Here is a 20750-nt window from a genome sequence, read left to right as displayed (position 1 = left end):
TTCGTGCCTCTGCTTCAAAGATACGCAGAAAATGTATTTAGGATAATTGTCTCCCAGCACCTTAAAGTTCAGGTATCACAGTAATGCTGACCTCATAATGAGTGTAGTTTTATTGGAGAATTTTAGTTTCTTTCAGGATTGTGAGAGTATAATGAATAATGTTGTTAATTATTGGTTGCCAGTTATTATTATCTATGATGGACTTGTTTGCAGAAGTCTTCAATTCCTTTTTTGCCTTTCATTCTCCTCTGAAAAGATGTAATTGTAGTTACAAATCTTGTATTTTTTGATTCTTAAAATTCTGTACAGTGTCAAGCCCTCAGTGCACTAGAATTCAGTTCTTTCCTTGGGATAGCAATGAAATGCTTTCTTAACTGATACTTGTTTTTTTCTTAGAATCTGTGTTCATACATACTGAGCCTTTCTCCAGGAATATACTCTTCCTAGAAGCTTTTGTTTTAGCTAGGATATTTAATTATTTTCCTTCTAGAATCTTAAAGGGCAAAGCCAATTTTTACCAGCTATCATAAATTACTATCCCAGTTGGAAGAATTTTTATCAACATACAACTTTTGTTTCTTCCCCAACCTATTCCTAGGGAGACTGCCTGTCACACACTAGATGAGATGAAGTCTCTATGTTCCTGTCTGCAGGGATTGATAGATAGTTGATAATAAATACAGTTTGTTTATTATTATTATCATTTGCTATACATTTTGTGGATTTGGCAGTAATATAAATAGTAAACCTGACACATGAATACAGTTACCTTATTTGTGACAAGAGTGACATAGCAGTGCAGTGGGAAAAGGATGGTCTTTTCAACAAATGACACTGCATCTGTTAGATATCTTTAAGGGAATAAAAGTATTTTGACTTTTACATCACACCATATACAAAAGTCAGTTACACATGGGCTGCATACGAAATAATAAACTATGATAATAAACATGAAATAATAAACTAATAAAGCTTTTAGAGGGAAACACAAAGTCATCTTTGTGGCCTTGGAGTAGGCAAAGATTACTTGATTAGGACATGTAAAAACACTAACTCCAAAAAAAGAAAGTGAGCAATTGGATCAAATTTAACATCTGGTTTTCAAAAATATGTCATTATGAGAGTAAAACAGAAGCTACAGAGAGGGGAATGAATTTGTAATACATGTGTTTGACAAATGATTCATTATCTGCAAGACCCAGTGGGCCAGGTACCTGTTTTTATAAATAAAGTTTTATTAGAACTCAGTCATAGACATGTATTTATATGCTCTCTATAGCTACTTACAGACTACAACAATAGAGTTTAATAATTTTAACAAAGACTATGACCTTTAAGCCTGAAATATTTACTGTCTGACCCCTTAAGTTTGCTGATTCCTTCTGTAGATAGTACTATACTGGCTTGATTACTGTAGCGTTACAGGGAGTTTCCTTTCAGATGGTATTAGTCTTGATTTTTGTTTTCCTAAATAGGTTTAATTCTTGTAAAAACTTTACAATCAGCTTTTTAATTTGCACAAAAATGTCTATGGGGCTTTTAATTGGAATTGTGTTGGATCTGCAGGTCAACTTAAGGAGAATTGATACTTTAATGATAATTGAATCTTCTGATCCATAAACATTGTCTCTTCATTTATTTAGATTTTCCTTAATGTGTCCTCGTAGCCTTTTGAAGTTTTCAGTGTGATATTTAATCCCAATATTTTGTATTTTGGGATTGTAATATAATGAGTATTTTTTAAATTTCCAGTTTATTTTTGTGTGTTATGTAGCAACAGTGTTACTTGACTTTGTATTGTGACTTCAATAAATTATCTTTTTCCAGTCACTTTTTTGTAGATACTACAAGATTTCAACGTATAGGGTAATATCTGCGAATAAAGACAGTGTAACTTCTTATTTTCCAATCTGCATACCTTTTATTTCTTTTTCTTATACCATTTTGTACTAGCTAGGATATTAGATACAATGCAGATGTCATTGGTGAGAATAGGAATTCTTGTCCTGTTCATAATCTTAGGAAGAAAGATTGAGTAGTTTATCATTAAATATGACATTAGTTCTAGAGTTGTTATTTAAGTAGGAGTCATGTTTCGTCTTAGTTTGCTGAGTTTTATTTTTTTGTCATGAAGAGGTGTTGAATTTTTAAGTGCTTAGTTATGGTGTGTCTTTAATCTCCTGTAATTTGGAATAGCAAGTTAACCAACATTTTTTAGTTTATTTTGTACCTTTTTTATAGATTATCTTTGAATTGGATTGTATATCCTCATCAGGTTCAGATGTTGCTTTTGTTTTGTCAGGAATACTACATAAAAGATGTTTTCCTTATAGTGTATCACATTAGGAGGAATTTGGTGTCATTTTTTTCCTACTCTTGTGGTGGAATATGTGATTATGTGGTGTCTACCAGGTCTCTATACTCTAAAGTTATCTTTCATTTTGAATTAATAAGTACTTTGTAGGAAGATCAAAGTAATCTTTTTAAAGGATTTAGTAGATTATGTAATTTCTCTATTCTTGTTCTCCCTATAGTAGGCTTCCTATGTGTTACATTTAGGATAATTTTCAGTATCCTTACCATGGTCTACAAAGAGCCTTCCAAGTTTCTGCGACTCATTGTATGTGATACTTGTTTAATTGAGACTCAACACATGCACACACATCTGGTGCAAAAGTTTCACAAAACAGTACTATCCTTATTGTATGAGATGTACTCTAATATTTGTCTGTGGTATTTTAATGAAATCAAATAGAAAATCCAGTTCTTGATCTTCCAACTTGATTTTGCTACCAGTATGGAGACATAGTTTAAAAGAACACTGCCATCCAGTCCTGATTATCGTATTTTTCACCATTTTTTCCGAGTTTGCTTTTCTGGATTGTGTTTTGCTTTGTGTTTTGAGACAAGTGTCACCAAGGCTGAAGTGCATGCTCACTGCAGCCTAGACCTCCCAGACTCAAGCAGTCCTCCTACTTCCAGCCTCCTGAGTAGCTGGGACCGCAGGCACATCCCACCACGCCTAGCTCATTTTTGGATTTTTTGTAGATATGGGGTCTCACTGTGTTCCCCAAGCTGGTGTCAAACTCCTGAACTTTCAAGTGATCTTTCCACTTCAGCCTCCCAAGTGCTGGGATAACAGGTGTGAGTCACAGCATCCGGCAACTAGTTCACTTTTCTTTAGCTACACTGGCCATTATGCTGTTCCTCAAACCTACTGAAACATGCTTTTCTCTTAGAATCTTTGCATTTATTATTATCTCTGCCTGAAATGTTCTACCTTTTCTCACTGTTTCCTTTATTCCTCTTGTTCTCTTTATTTACCTCTGCTCACATTGTCTTCTGTCCCCTATTAAAACACAACCACATTATCTATCTTCTCACCTGCTTTTTTTCTCTTTTTTTCTGTATGGAACTTTCTATTTTCTTATATGTATCTGTGTATTTCTTTTATCTGGTAACATTTATATGTATCCTCCACTGGAGTAGTCAGTAAAATGTTATGATACATCATAGTTGAGACCTAATTTGATAATTTTCAAAAAAAATGAAAAATACCAGTTTTAAAAAATATTTCTAAGTAATAGTTATTGTGGCTTTTTAAAGTAGAAATTTAAGTGCATTTCCACCAATTGTATTTTATACCACTTAGCTAAGATCTGACATCTTCCTATGCTTCAGTCTCTAGTCAAGGTAAAGAGATACTTAAGTATATAGGTAATTTAATGGGTGTTCAAACAAAAAAATGCAACCCAGGATTTTATAAGACTTCTTTTCCATATTTTTTTAGACATCAATTTTATACACAAAACACACAGAAAACTTATCTACACAGCTTAACTGACGAAACTAGACTATAAGCATATTTATAGTATGTGAGTTACCACATCTGAACTAGTGCCTACCCAGGGATGCACACTCTGGTGGTTAATAGTCGCTTTAAAATGGACTTTGTGAGAACATGCAGGTGGTGGTGAAGAACGAGTTTGGAAATACATCTGAATTTAAATTCTAGCTACCAGTTGTTAGCTTCTTGACTTAAATCTCTGAACCTCTCAAGTTTGAGTTTCCTCTTCTGTTAAATGGGATCATATTCTTAATTCTCAGGTAACGAAGATTAAATAAGGTAGTAAATACAGATCAGCTAAATACTTCATGTATAGTAAGAACACAGTAAATAATTCTAACAATTTATTCTATGTACAGAATATGAATTTGAAATTAAAGTTTTAATCTGGTATCCTAATACACACTTTATTTCTGAGTGGATAAAACATTTTTATTAATATTATTTTTTAATTTAATTTGGTATTAGAAGTGATTAAAAGTCGTCTAAATGTCTTCACTTTGACATTTAATCTTCAGAAGTCTTTAATTGCTAAGTGTTCTACAAAGAGAATAATAAGACAATGAATTGACTATTTGAAATACATGTCAAATTTTCCCTAGAGAATATTTTACTCTAATATTTACTCTAAAGGTAATTCAAAGGTAAATATGACCTTTTCTATAGTAAACATAAGAGAAGAAATGTGGAAGTATATTTTATTGCCCAAAGGATTTATGGAGTTCAGAGCTGTTTTTCTTTTTCATGCAGTAAGATGTTTAGTTGGTATTAACAAGAAATGAATTTTCCAAATGAGTAAATTGCCTAAATGTTATTTTTTTCCGTTCAAATACCAAAAATATTTGAAGCCTTCTTTTTCCCCTTGAAGTCTTACTAAAATGTATTATTTGCCCAACATCTTACATAAAGCATTCTGAAGAGAAAGTAACATTTTGTTGATGGTTACATATCATCAGGATGAACATTAATTACCACACTGTGTATTTCTAGGTAATTACCATTAGAGGTATTTGAATTAAATGGGAATCTTTACCTACTTCATTTAAAAAAATGTCTTGTGTTTGTTTCCACTGCTTATAAGCTATTGGCTGCTTCATCTCACCTCTGGCAGTGCATGTACCCAAAGCAACCACCGTTTTCTTTCTTGTTTGCTGTCCTGTTTTACTCTTGGCTACCAAGTTGTAAACTCGATGGAATTTTGTTCACAGTCAGAATATATAGTTCTCTAGTGAAAAATGGGTTTTGTTTCACCTGTTCTTGACTCAGGAACCTTCTGAACATCTTGTACTTTTTTCTTCCAGGTAATGGCGCATGCTAGATAATGGATAATGTTTTATTTCCCCTGTTTTATCCACTTCAAATTATGATGCAATATCTTTTTGTTCTTCATATGTTTTTTTCTTTTTCTCATATTGGTATTTTCTGTGTCTATAGGATTATACAGTAAGTATACTTTGTGCTTTTTATCACACTTCATTTTAATTCACTTAATTCACTTAGCAAAACTAGTTATTTTAGTCTCTTTACTTTTTAATCTTAACTGTACTTTCCTTTTGTTTTGGAAGAATTCCTGTTACCTAAACTTGTAGAGGTTGCAGGCAACAGAGAAAACCTTTGGTTATCTCAAGTCACAATGTGAGCATGTATGGAGCCTATGAGGAACAGTGGAAACAATCTCTTCAGATCTCATGGATAGCTAAGGTCATTTAGGAAACAAATGCACTGGCAAGTCAGGCCTAAAGGAAATGTGAAACATTGTTTAGAAAATAGCACAAGTTCTGATGACCAGGCGATCTACTTGCCTCTTGATAATCAACTTGTTCTCTAAGTCAGTTCTGTGCCATTATGATCACATTGCCATCTTCTGCATTTGCTTCTACTGAGCATACTTCTACTTATTGATCGCTCCCTTCCTTTCTACATCTTATCATGGTTTCTGCTTACTGTACTCCCTAGCTATGTCGTCTGCCTGTCTTCTTAGCTCGAATTGTTTATTTTTTGGTATTTAAACTTCCTGATCAAGAGGACTTTATTGTTTTGTGTAACCACCATCCAGTATGAGAAAACGCTTCATCATAGCCATTTTATAAATCAGTGGATTAAAGATGGTTAACTGTGGATTAGATACCAACCCTTGATTCTGTTAGCAGAAACCAGGGAAGTGGGTTCCTATAGTACATGGGTTGGCTACTTGTATATTTGGAACCTCTTGTAGACATTGAATTGTCAGCAGTCTGTTGATTATAAGTTGAAATCCTAGGCCTTTTAGGCAAGTTAATAAATAGTGATCAAGGAAATTCCTGCTTTTGCCTAGAATGTAGAAAGTTGGAAAGATTGTCATGCCCATTGTAATAAAATAATGCTGGATTATCTATGAAATCGTAACTTTTTAAAGACTCATCAGAAAGCTGAGCTTACAGGGCAGCCAACAGCTTAAAATCTAAGGAAAAGTAAGTGCCGTCAAAGAGGGATGAGATAGGGACACTGGTTCACCTGAACATTGAAGGGAGACAGGAGGACTGCCATGTAAGTGGGTAAGAAGGATTCAACTAACAGATTGCCAGAGACGTGGTGTGACCCGTAACAGTCAGCTGGCATTCACATACATGAGGGATGTTGCTCACACTTACAGGATCTTCTTTATGGACCTTGACCAGGTGCTAACAAAAAAGACTGGAACAGGGAAGGACATTAGAGAAAGCTATCTTGCTGGTTCACAATTGGATTAGAGGGGAGTGTTCTCTGCTATGGGAAAAGTATGAAGTCTTGCCTGCACTGTTTTTTGTAAGTATCAGCAGCCTAAGCTGCTGAGGGAAAAGCATCAAATCTTAGCTTGCCAAGGGTTCAGAAGAAGACCCATTGCAGCTAGAGGAAAAGATAAAAACCTCAAAACACCATCTCCATGCCTTGACGAGGGGCAGAAAATCATCCTGGTTATTAGAAGTCTCCTACCACTGGGGGAGGGCAGTATCACTGAAAAAGCTCAAACCCTGAAACTGAGGTCACAGAGTACTGAGGCTGAACCAGACAGCAGAGAATGCTTTTCCTTGACTCCCCAACCCACATCCCCCTCACCGTCAGGCTAGGAAGCACATCAAGCAACAAGTAACCACAGCCTACCACTAGAGAGGGACTAAGAGCATAGACTGTCTCTGAGGTGAACATGCACAGTGAAGGCCTAAAGCTTGGGATGGAACAATACCATTGAGGAAAGTACTCAAGCAAAACTGAGTAACCTATGAATTACAGTGGAACTCAGAAAGTTAAAACGTATTTTGTATTGAATGAAGATGAAACGTGATGACACACGTGGAGTACAGCTAAAGCTTAGGGGGATATTTACAGCATTACATGTTATACTAGAAAAGAAAAAAGTGCCCCAATTTAGTAGTTTAAGCTTTCACATTAAGAAACTAGAAAAAGAAGAGCAAACTAAAGCTAAAGCAAGCAGAAGGAAGGACACTGTAAGGATAAAAGTGGGAACCAGTGAAATTGAAAGCAGGAAATAATAGAGAAAACTAATAAACTAAAAGCTAGTCCTCTGAAAAGATCAAGATTGATAAGTCTCTAGCCAGACTGAGGAAAACGAAAACACAAAGTATCAATGTCAGGAATAGCACTTAGAATGTCAATAGAGATCCTAAAGACACTAAAGGGTAACCCATGAAGTCTTAAGAACAACTGCATTTCCATGTATTTGACAATTTATATGGAACAAATTTTTTAAACTGCAAAATTACTGAAGTTCACTTAAGAAATAGTTGAGACTTAGCCAAGTGCGGTGGCTCATGCCTGTAATCCCAGGGGAGGCCGAAGTGGGTGGATCACGAGATCTGGGATTCAAGACCAGCCTGGCCAAGATGGTGAAACCCCGTCTCTACTACAAATACAAAAATTAGCCAGGCATGGTGGTGGGCACCTGTAATCCCAGCTACTCAGGAGGCTGAGGCAGAGAATTGCTTGAACCTGGGAGGTGGAGGTTGCAGTGAGCTGAGATTGTGCCACTGCACTCCAGCCTGGGCAACACAGCAAGACTCCATCTCAGAAAAAAAAAAAAAAAAAGAAAGAAAGAGGTGAGACCTTATTAGTCATATCTGTTGAAGAAGATTAAATTTATTTTTAAAAACTTTCCAACAAAGAAATCTCCAGCCCCAGATGACTTCCCTGGTTTATTTTACCAAATGAAGAAACAATACCAATTCTCTACAAACTTCTAGAAAGTTAGAAAGGAACACTTTCCAACTTATTTTATGAGGCTAGCATTACCCTGATACCAAAGACATTAAAAGATGTGAAAACAGGAAGAAAAAAAAACTAATATCCTCCATGAATACAGACACAAAAATTCTTAATAAATCCACCAATAAGTAAAAAGGAAAGTTACATTATGACCAGGTAGGGTTTATTCTGGGAACTCAAAGCTGATTTTGTTATTCAAATATCATCAATCAGTATAATTCACCATATCAACAGACTGAAGAAAAATATTTGATCATCCCAGTAGTTGCAGAAAAAGAATATGAAAAAAAAAATCGTTCGTTTATGATAAAAATGCTCTGCAAACTAGGAATTGAAAGAAACTGCCTCATCAGAAACCCAGGAGTTAACACCATACTTCATGGTGAAAGACTGAAGGCTTCTGTAACAACTGGGAACAGGCCAAGATGTCTGCTCGCAGTACTCCTGTTAAGCATCATGCTAGGAGTCCCAGGCAGGCAATGAGGCAGGAAATAGTAGTGAAAGGCATAAACAGTTATCAAGAGATTCTGATACCACCATGAAAAAAATGAAACCAAACACCTTTTAGGCATTGTCTTAAAATAATGCTCATGTTCAGTTTCTTTATCCACTCTTAGCTTGGACTCTTTGAACGGAAAGGTAAGCTTGTTTTCCTTTTGTGGCATCTGTCCAACTTAAGAAGTAGCAAACATCTGGCAGTGGCATAATCTTTATTTTATTTAGCTGTATGAAATACTCAGTTTTGAAGTAAAAAATAGGGAAGCTAGAATTTATTAAGTAAAGTGAGTATCACATAGTCTCTTACTACATACAGAAAGAAGTAAAGAATTCAACAATTCTTGCCAGGCACCAGTGGCTCACACCTGTAATACTAGCACTTTGGGAGGCTGAGGCAGGAGGAGTGCTTGAGTTGAGTTCGGGACCAACCTGGGCAACATGGTGAGACCTCTCATCTCTACAAAAAAAAAAAATTTAAAAATTACCTGGGCATGGTGGTGTGTGCCTATAGTCCCAGCTACTCAGGAGGCTGGGGCTGGAGGATTGCTTGAGCCCAGGAGGTCAAGGCTACTGTGAGCCATGAATGTGCCACTGGACACCAGCCTGGGTGACAGAGTGAGACCCCATCTCAAAACAAAAAAAAAAAAACAAAACAATTCTTTACATATCTCATTTTTTAATGGGATTCGTGTGTCTCACTGTAAATTATATGTAGTTACTGCCATCAAAAAATTGACTAGTTTGTTTACTTTGGATTTTAAACTTTAAGGTACTTGGGTTTGAGTATATGTTAAAAATCCAAATCTTATTTGAACCATGACTTTGTCCCTTTTCAGGGGCAGATCCATTTACTGAGGAATATATGCATTATAGGAAGATACAAAATTGAAAGCAATAAGCATACATTTGTAACCACTGATAAAAATAGAGTTTATATGACAAAATGACGAGTAGAACAATGAATTCTGTATTTCTCATTTTTGAAATGGTGCAAGAGTATAGAAATTTGTCTCCAATATGCTGGGATTAAGTTGGAATAACTGTATGTTATTTTTATAGCTGTTTACACATTTCTGAGACATAAAATTGTATAAGAACTGTGAGCTACAGGAATATTGCTTGAAAGCTGCTATGCTTTCCTGTTAGTGTTACTCATCTCATTCTTAAAATTTGAAATGCCATTAATATACAAAACAAAATATTTTAAGAATGCTGGAAGGGTAATAATTAACATTAATACTTATTAAGGGCTTTCCTAGACAGGTAATAATCAACGTGAACACTTATTAAGTTCTTTCTAAGTGCCAAGCTTTGAAATATATTGTTTACTCATCATAACAATTGTGAAGTGAGTATTATTATTACCGTATTTATAGGGTGAAAAAATGGTTTAAATATCCTACCCAAAGTGATAGCTATCATCTTCAAAGAGCATATAAGTGAAATGAAGAGACAGACTCTATGGGAAAGGTATAAATAACTAGTTGCAATACATGATTTCTTTTTATTAGCATTAGGGAAAACTTGGAGGAGAAGATGCCATTCACATATGGCATAACGTATATAATGGACAGGGTATGCAACGGGTTATTAAAAAAAACATGAATAAAGGAATGGGGAAATAGGGAAGACAGTTTTGTAAATTGCGATCCAGTTTTCCTAAATGTTATGTTTTAAGGAAAGTAATAGTGAATATTGAAAAGTATGCTGGGGTCAGTTGTTGAAAAGCTTTCAAAATGCCATTTAAGGCAATTTGGACTTTTTTTTTTTTTCAAACATTGGAAAGGTATAGGGGGAAATTGTTGAGAAACTAAGATTTCTGGAAGTGAGAACTAAAAGGCACAGAGAACTATGTACTTAAAATCTAGAAGCTCTTGACCCTAATTACCCTCTGTTAGGTTAAGAACCTAATTATGAGATTTTTGCCTTACAAAATCTTCAGCCAGTTATTCTAACTGTAAAATAGATAAGTCCCAAATCTAAAGATAGATTAGCCTTGGTGAAGATATTACAAAAATAATCACTTTTTACATAACATTCATTAAAAAAAAATTTCTCTACAATATGAGGAAAAAAAGGCAGACTTCTAATTCTCAAGAAGAATTAGCGTTGTGAGATGGGTGGTATGTTAGGTTGCTGATGTTGCTGATGTTGCTGCAACAGATTGCTACAAGGATAGTGGTTGAAAACAACACAGATTTATTCTCTTACAGTTTGGGAGGTCAGAAGTCCTAAAATGATTTGTAGGGACTACATTCATTCTGGAGGCTCTAGGGGAGAATCCATTTCCTTGCCTTTTCTAACTTCTGGAGGCTGCCTCCATTACTTGGCTTATGGCCCCATCCTCCATGACCAAAACCAGCAGTATATCATCTTATAATCTCTGTGTATCGCCTTGATTTTGTTGTTATCTCACCTTCTGTGTCTGTGGCCCTCCTCCCTCCCTAAGAACGCTTTTTAATACATTGAGCCCACCCACATATTCCAGGATAATCTCTCCATCCCAGGACCTTGAACTTAATCACATCTACAAAGTCCCTTTTGCCATAGGTAACTTGTTCACAGGTTCCAAGGGGTTTAGATGTGGACATCTTCGGAGGACATTATTCAGCCTGCCACAGGTGGTATGCAAAAATATTCATCTAATATGATTAGTAATTTGATAGAAGTAATATATATGATGCTGGGGTTCTCAGAATTAAAGCAGCTCATATAACCATGAGAGTGGGAGAATTCTGGGAGCAACTGATGGTTGAATTGAGTCTTAGAGGATAAGTGGGAATCTTATCAGGTTAAAAAATACAAGGAGTCCAAACAGAATGCCATGTCAAAGGTATGGCAAAGACAAACTGTATGAAATTGCTAGTTTCATAATTAACAACACTTGACACAATCGTCATAATGGAAATATGTGTAAAGTAAGTGGCTGCTGAAGTGAAGAAACAGATATCTAAGTCAGAGTGAGGGACTCATAATAAGGCACCTACCTTCATTCTCATCCTCTTATTTTCATGATTGATCTCCCGTGGTGGTCACCTTTCACTTGGTGGCTCAAGGTCCTCTGTTCTTTTCTCACTGCTGTCTCTTCAAGTATGGATGGACCAGAGATCATTCAGTTATATCAATCCTCATAATATTCAGTACATTCTTTAGGCACTTGGCTCATGAAAGTAGATGTGTTTTTGTGAAAATATTATTTTGACTTTTATTTTAGCTGTTGTTTTTCTTCTGTGAAAGCCCTTGGTTAAAAAAAAATAGACTATCAGAGTTGAGGTACAGGGAAGAGAGCTGAAGCAGTGTAAGGTCCATCAAACCTTATAATAATAAAAGCCCAGTTAGGTAGTGGTGACTCTGAAAATAAACCTCTTCTATCCACTGATCATCAGGAGTAAGGAGGGAAAAGAAATAGTCTATGGTCTCTATGTGCTGGCCTTCTCCCCTTGCTTTGTAGAGAACTAGCACTGGCTCTACTCAAAAGCCCTATTTCCCTGACGTTGCTGGGGGAGCAGAAGGTGGGTTGCTCTGACACTGTATTCTCCTGTGACCAGTAGCTTGTGTTGTCACAGCTTTACCAATAATAGGTCCTCTTGCTGGAGAGCCACTTCACAGCTTTCCCTATTGAATTCAGGTCAGGTCTCCACTTCTTACTTTAACCCAACATTTTACTGTTCTCCAGTATGCTCGCAAATTCGTAGAATCAATTCAGTATTTATTAAATACTGCACGTATTTTATATTTTCTACATTTGATGTGATTTTCGTTGATACTCTGTTTCATATTTTCAACTCTGATGATAACATTTCTCATAAAGAAGACTATCCTTACAACATATCTTCATTTAGAAAAAGTAATTCTATAAATGAAATTCAGTAAGTTTCAATTTGATAATTTTGTATTAAAATGAATTTCTGAGAAATCAAGGGTATTCAGTTAGGAAAAGAAGAAGTCAAATTGTCCCTCTTTGCAGATGACATGATTGTATATTTAGAAAACCCCATTGTCTCAGCCCAAAATCTCCTTAAGCTGATAAGCAACTTCAGCAAAGTCTCAGGATACAAAATTAATGTGCAAAAATCACAAGCATTCTTATACACTAGTAACAGACAAACAGAGAGCCAAATCATGAATGAACTTCCATTCACAATTGCTTCAAAGAGAATCAAATACCTAGGAATCCAACTTACAAGGGATGTAAAGGACCTCTTCAAGGAGAACTACAAACCACTGCTCAGTGAAATAAAAGAGGACACAAACAAATGGAAGAACATACCATGCTCATGGATAGGAAGAATCAATATCGTGAAAATGGCCATACTGCCCAAGGTAATTTATAGATTCAATGCCATCCCCATCAAGCTACCAATGAGTTTCTTCACAGAATTGGAAAAAACTGCTTTAAAGTTCATATGGAACCAAAAAAGAGCCCGCATCTCCAAGACAATCCTAAGTCAAAAGAACAAAGCTGGAGGCATCACGCTACCCGACTTCAAACTATACTACAAGGCTACAGTAACCAAAACAGCATGGTACTGGTACCAAAACAGAGATATAGACCAATGGAACAGAACAGAGTCCTCAGAAATAATACCACACATCTACAGCCATCTGATCTTTGACAAACCTGAGAGAAACAAGAAATGGGGAAAGGATTCCCTATTTAATAAAAGGTGCTGGGAAAATTGGCTAGCCATAAGTAGAAAGCTGAAACTGGATCCTTTCCTTACTCCTTATACGAAAATTAATTCAAGATGGATTAGAGACTTAAATGTTAGACCTAATACCATAAAAATCCTAGAGGAAAACCTAGGTAGTACCATTCAGGACATAGGCATGGGCAAAGACTTCATGTCTAAAACACCAAAAGCAACGGCAGCAAAAGCCAAAATTGACAAATGGGATCTAATTAAACTAAAGAGCTTCTGCACAGCAAAAGAAACTACCATCAGAGTGAACAGGCAACCTACAGAATGGGAGAAAATTTTTGCAATCTACTCATCTGACAAAGGGCTAATATCCAGAACCTACAAAGAACTCCAACAAATTTACAAGAAAAAAACAAACAACCCCATCAAAAAGTGGGCAAAGGATATGAATAGACATTTCTCAAAAGAAGACATTCATACAGCCAACAAATACATGAAAAAATGCTCATCATCACTGGCCATCAGAGAAATGCAAATCAAAACCACAATGAGATACCATCTCACACCAGTTAGAATGGCGATCATTCAAAAGTCAGGAAACAACAGGTGCTGGAGAGGATGTGGAGAAATAGGAACACTTTTACACTGTTGGTGGAATTGTAAACTAGTTCAACCATTATGGAAAACAGTATGGCGATTCCTCAAGGATCTAGAACTAGATGTACCATATGACCCAGCCATCCCATTACTGGGGATATACCCAAAGGATTATAAATTATGCTGCTATAAAGACACATGCACACGTATGTTTATTGCAGCACTATTCACAATAGCAAAGACTTGGAATCAACCCAAATGTCCATCAGTGACAGATTGGATTAAGAAAATGTGGCATATATACACCATGGAATACTATGCAGCCATAAAAAAGGATGAGTTTGTGTCCTTTGTAGGGACATGGATGCAGCTGGAATCCATCATTCTTAGCAAACTATCACAAGAACAGAAAACCAAACACCGCATGTTCTCACTCATAGGTGGGAACTGAACAATGAGATCACTTGGACTCGGGAAGGGGAACATCACACACCGGGGCCTATCATGGGGAGGGGGGGCGGAGGGAGGGATTGCATTGGGAGTTATACCTGATGTAAATGACGAGTTGATGGGTGCAGCACACCAACAAGGCACAAGTATACATATGTAACAAACCTGCACGTTATGCACATGTACCCTACAACTTACAGTATAATAATAATAAATTTAAAAAAAAAAAAAAAATGAATTTCTGTAGGCATCAATATTGCAATAACAATTATTGATGTGTTACAATAACAAATGTTGACATTATTGACATATTGACATTGATACCTTAAGCAATATGTTAAAGTAAATAATTTATAAACAGATGTGAGTGTGAATTCCAGCATTGTGATATTTCTCTTTAGCCTAGGACAAGTTACTCAAGCTCTCCAAGCCTGTTCTTTCATCCCTTAAATGAAGATAATAATAGCCTTGTGTGTTGTTGAGAAGATTAATATTTATAAAATGCCTGGCATGTAGAGTGTGCTCATAAATTCTGGTAGTGTCATTATTCCTAGTGATTATTACAAGTAAGCATTAGTAAACTTCTATATTCTATGGTTTAAAAATAGTCTGCTTATAAAATTGGTGCTTTATATCAGCAGTCTCCAACCTTTTTGGCACCAGAGACCAGTTTTGTGGAAGACAGTTTTTCCATGGGCCTATGGGAGCTTGGTGGATGGTTTCAGGATGAAACTGTTCCACCTCAGATCATCAGGTATTAGTTAGATTCTCAGAGGGAGCACACAGCCTAGATCCCTTGCATGTGCATTTCACAATAGTGTTCATGCTGCTATGAGAATCTAATTCTGCTGCTGATCTGACAGGAGGTGGGGCTCAGGCTGTAATGCTCCCTTGCCTGCTGCTCATCTCCTGCTGTGTGGCCCAGTTCCTAAAAGGCCACTGGCTGGTACCAGTCTGCGGCTCAGTGACTGGGGACCCCTGCTTTATATCATGTTTTAAACTATTTACTAACAGGTAAGAGGTAGTATATCGCATGGTGATTAAGAACATATTAGACTCTGGATCCAAATTTCAGCTCTATGACTTATTGCCAGGCTGATCATCGACAAGTTACCTAAATGCTTTGTGCATCACTTTCCTCAGCTTTAAAATGAACGTAACAGTAGCAAATTTATCTCAGGGATATTATGAGGAGTCAATCAGATTAAGTATATAAAAAGTATGAAACAGTTGCTGACACTTAATGCTGGCTGTCAGCCTCTGCCATTGTTATTGTTGTATTATTAATGTGTTGTTGGGTAAAAAAAAATTTTTTTAAATCACTTTTTAGGTGAATCTTGGAAGCAACCAGTACCTTTTCTCTGTCATAGTGGATCCTAAAGAAATGCCCTGCTTCTGTTTACGCCATGATGTTGATGCCCTACTCTGGCAACCACACTCCAGCAAACAAGATGATATGTGGGAGCACATCGCAACTTTCAATGCTTTAGGTATAAAGCAAACTCTTTGACATTTTCCATGAAATCAAAACTACAGTCATCATTCATTTAAAGTTCATTCCTTTTTTTTTCTTTTTAATTTGAGCTGTCCTGATTACATTTAGATTGATTTGTGCTATGATTTGTTTTCTTGTACTAGCGGATGAGTGTTAGCACTATTGGAACATTTAGACTAATCTGTTTTTATGCTTATACAGAAGATCAAGACAGAAATGAAAGTGGTTATCTAACCATTTGAATTATTCTAATAAGTCATTTGCTTTTTCTAATTCTGTAAGCCATATGATACTGGAGTCTGAACAAGGAGCTTGATAATACCCTACATGGAACTTGTATTCAAGTTTCTTCAGAGTAATCTTCAAAAACATCATAGAATTCCCCTAAGGTATAATGCACATTAGGAGAGATCTTTTGTCAAAATTAAGACAAAAGAGAGCCATTATAATGAAAACACTTATGGAAAGCGGTGATAAGCAGAAATTAAATTTATTTGGTAGGATAAAAGGAAAAAAATCAGTTTTAAAATTAGGGCTTGAAAATGTTTAAACTACTTAATTGTAGATGGATGCAATCATTGATTTTTTGTCAAAATGCATTAGTATTGTGTGACAGAAATTTTTTATGTGAATTAGCCACAGTTATTGCTTTATTGAAAGGTTATTTTAAACTGGCAGCAAGAAGTGAAAGTATGTATTTTGATGGCTATATATGCACAACCCTAATAGTAGAAGAAATTTATTAATTATCTCTTATAGTTAATAATATAGGCTGCTAAACTGGTTCAGACACCAAATGGATTTTTATGACCTGAAGTACAAAGTTTGGTTGACTAATTTAACCATATAATTTTTAGCCTCCCTATTATAATGTTATTTTTTAATTATCTATACTTTAGTCAGAAGAAAGCTCTATCATATTATCTTTAGATGCTCAGATCTTCTATTTGTGTCCCCAGATCCCCTATTATAGAGGAAGTCTATGCTTAATTCTAAGTTAAATCAACGTTACATTAGATATGTACTCTTGAAATATATACGTTATTCTGTCAAGGTTAGCCTGGATAGCTACTTTAAACTATTTAAATAGGTATCTAAATCTTCACTTTTCCCACTTCAAACCCTGCTTAATTAAAAACAATACGGATCTGCATGTGCTCAGTAGTTCCTTTGCTTATTCATTGTTTGATGAGATCTCAATTTTAATTAGTGTTCTTTTTTTTTTTTTTAAGACGGAGTCTCTCTCTGTCGCCCAGGCTGGAGTGCAGTGGCGTGATCTGCGCTCACTGCAAGCTTCGCCGCCGGGTTCACGCCATTCTCCTGCCTCATCCTCCCAAGTAGCTGGGACTAGAGGTGCGTGCCACCACGCCCGGCTAATTTTTTTTTGTATTTTTAGTAGAGACGGGGTTTCACCATGTTAGCCAGGATGGTCTTGATCTCCTGACCTCATGATCCGCCAGCCTCGGCCTCCCAAAGTGCTGGAATTACAGGCGTGAACCACTGCGACCGGCCTATATTTTTATTTTACATGATCTTAAATACCTAACATGTACTAACCATGTCACAATCTGAAAATCATAATTTATATTTCGGAACATAAATGTTGTTTTAATCCAAAAAGATACTTTTTAAATGTGTACATGAATTAAGATTAAGGATTTTTTCAGTTTAGAGACTTGAAATTATTTTTTAGGTTATAGTGGTCAACATTCTACTTCTGGGGCTGAAAGTACAACAGAATCCGGTTACAGTGTTGGTATTGTTGTGTAAAAATATCACTAACATTTTAGGGATAATAAGAGAATGCATCACGAATACTAGTACATTCAGGGATACATTATGAACAGAAACCTAAAATAACTTTATGATGGTATCCTATACACATTTTCCAATTTATTTAAGAGGAAAAAAATGATTCTGTGATGCCATATCTGTAATTCATGAAGCTAAATATTAAATTGGCACTTAAAGATATTTGTCATGTAGTTAGTGTTTTAGATTTTAGAATTTTAGTGTTCGAATTATTCATGGAAATTAAATGAAACTATATTATGCTTTTCTTGAAGAGAGGAAGCCATATCTGTTTTGTTCCTTAAGAATTAAAGTTGTATTTTTGTACCAGTTGGGAGAGACTGATTGTGGCTAATCATTAATGATTCAGAATTTTATACCTTACGGTATATATTTTACTTGGGCATTTTAATTTGTAATAAACATTGCAAAATATTAAATGTGAAATCATGATTTTTCCCCTTCTGTTTAATATATAGTTTTTCTTTTGTTTGTCTCATTCTTGGCAGGCTATGTCCAAGCATCAAAGAGAGACAAAAAATTTTTTGCCTGTGCTCCAAATTACTCCTATGCAGCCCTTTGTGAGTGCCTTCGTCGAGTATTCATCTATCGTCAGCCTGCTCCCATGTCCACTGTACTTTACAACAGAAAGGAAGGCAGGCAAGTAGGACAGGTTGCTAAGCAGCAAGTAGCAAGCCTGGAAACCAATGATCCTATTTTAGGATTTCAGGCAACAAATGAGAGATTATTTGTTCTTACTACCAGAAACCTCTTTTTAATAAAAGTCAATACAGAGAATTAATTATTCTAACATATTGGCTTCTTTGTACTGGAAAAGTTTTCAGTGGTACGTGGAGGTCTGGACAATATACTATAACCTCTTAAGTTTTAATGTGCTAAATATATCTTGTATGATTTTTTATTTTTTAAATAACATTGGAAATATATTCAAGAGATTATGATTCTCTAAAGCTATGGAATGAAACTGCAGATTTAGAGAACATTGGTTTCTGTGAAAAAAAAAAAAAAGTAAAGATAGTACTAGCAAGTATACTTTTTAAATAGGCTAGAATCTCATGTTTTATATGAAAGATGTACAATTCAGTGTTTAAAAATAAAAATATTTATTGTGTACTCTGTTCATTGATAAGTTGCTATAGTCTGTACCTATAAAATGTACAGGATAATAGTTAAATGTTGAGTATTGTACATATGTATTTAAATGGATTGAATAACTGAGTCTACATGGAGGGAGAAATGTTAGAGGACAGCAGTCCTAATATTTTTTAAGTTTATTGAGAGACTTCAATTATTATTTTCAAATTAAGTACAGCTTTATGTAACTTTCAGCCAGTTGCTCTGCCACAGACATAGACAGAGAGAGATAAGATTTCACATTATCCATCACTGCGAAACAAACCACACCAAAACTCAGTGGTTTAAAACAAGGACATTTATTATTTTTCACAATTTAGTGAGTTGGCTGTCTCTGCTTTACAGGGCCTCTCAGCCTCCAGAAGGCTAGATGGGTGTTCTTTCCATAGTAGAGAAAACATCCTAAGAGAGCAAGCTCCAATATGCAAGAGCTTATCGATCCTGTACATCTATCATATTTACTAATGTTCCATTGGACAAAGCAAATCACATGGCCAAGTCTAGAATCAGTATGAGGAGACTACACAAGCTGGCAGATAGCGGGTGGTATGATTCATTGAGGGCCACTAATGGAACAATCTACCACACAAGGACAAATTATAATTTATCCTTGTAGCTCTCTTTATTTTTCTAACAATTTAAACAAAATAATCCTGTTTATATGTTACACTTTTTTGCCACAAAGTTTGTTTTTTCAAACTTATCTTTCCAGGTTTGTTTTAGTATGTATGTACCTGGAAAGTTTTATTACTTTTTATAACATTTCAAGGTATGTATCTTATATAAACCTCAAGTTGGATTTTATATTTTAATAAGGAAGTTAAGACCTTAATTTAAGAGGCAGAAGATTAAGATAAGAAATATAAGATAGAAAATATTTTTGCTAACATATCTTTTGCCTGTCTGGGCAAGTATTTGACTCAACTAAATTTTAATGAATGAATGTTTGAGAGACGGAGAGGAGGAAAAGAGATGAGGATTACATACATGTTCTAAACCCTTTGTCAGAATGCAGTTTCCTAGAGAGTATTGGGGTGCTAGGTAAAAAGTTAGGAAAGGTCCTGAGGACTGGTATTGACAATTGGAGTCCTAATAGTACTCTATTAGTATTAGGAAAGAGAGACTAGGTACCAAACGTCATGAGATCATAGACATAGAAAACTGTATAGTAACCAAAAACCAAACAGTAATATTTCCAGAACTTTTTAGTATTGTTGTAAAACTTCATGAAACAAAAGACCATTTAAATAGTGAATTATTAAAAATCTTTATTATGGGAAAGTAGATCTACATTTTCGCTAAAATTTTCCCCAAAGATAATAAATATCTTCTTAGGGAATGTAAGAAAAATGTATAATAAAAATGTGGTGCTTAATTAACCATGACTATGTATATATTGCAAATATTAGTAATCAGTATTCTTTGTGCATGTGATTTTTTTGCATGATTAATGTTGAATTGAAAGCTCTCAGGATAATTAATCCTAAATGTTGTTGCATGTTGACGTATTTTAGCAGATGAATAGGCCTAGAGCAGTGATTTCAAGCTATTTTCTTGAAATGCTTCAGGGATTCCATAAACATTTAACTCAGCTTAAACAATGTTCTAAGATACATATACTTAGAACATTGAGGTATATACTACAAGTGCTAAGAATGTAGTACCTTGTATTTTTGTTGATTTTTATCATGTTATAAATAGGAATTTATAAAATGTGTATGATAGTAATAAAGTAGTATTTTATGTGTTTTGCATATAAGAGTCATTTAACAATATTTGCTCTTTTAACACATTTAAGCATCAACTATTTACCTTAGCATGATTTTTTCAGTATTAAGGATAATGTATTACTAAGGATAAGGAGACAATTTACATTCTAATTATTTTCAGATAAAATTTCTTTTTAGGGAAAAAAAGAGGAGAGGGTGGCATAGAGTGGTTGCTTTCCTGCTAAGGAAGTCTGACCAAAGCTGGAACCTTGGAGACTACCCGCAAGAGTCAGGTAGAGTAGTTGCCAATGAGAAGAGTTAGAAAA

General features: G+C 35.3%; 1 protein-coding gene across 3 annotated transcripts in view; it reads left to right on the top strand.

The window, feature by feature from the left end:
* NUDCD1 (NudC domain containing 1) overlaps positions 1-20469 on the top strand; it is a 94780-nt gene extending 74311 nt beyond the window's left edge. For all 3 annotated transcript variants that reach the window (XM_025393624.1, XM_025393626.1, XM_025393625.1), the window contains 2 exons: positions 15605-15764; positions 18070-20469. In XM_025393624.1, the coding sequence (XP_025249409.1) occupies positions 15605-15764; positions 18070-18362 (453 nt within the window). In that variant the 3' untranslated portion in view covers positions 18363-20469. The remainder of the gene's footprint in view (positions 1-15604; positions 15765-18069) is intronic.
* The last annotated feature ends 281 nt before the right edge of the window (positions 20470-20750 follow it).

Source organism: Theropithecus gelada, chromosome 8 (genome assembly GCF_003255815.1).
Source record: "Theropithecus gelada isolate Dixy chromosome 8, Tgel_1.0, whole genome shotgun sequence".
Taxonomy (NCBI): domain Eukaryota; kingdom Metazoa; phylum Chordata; class Mammalia; order Primates; family Cercopithecidae; genus Theropithecus; species Theropithecus gelada.
Note: the sequence above shows the minus strand (reverse complement) of the source record. Positions and strands in the feature narration are given on the sequence as shown.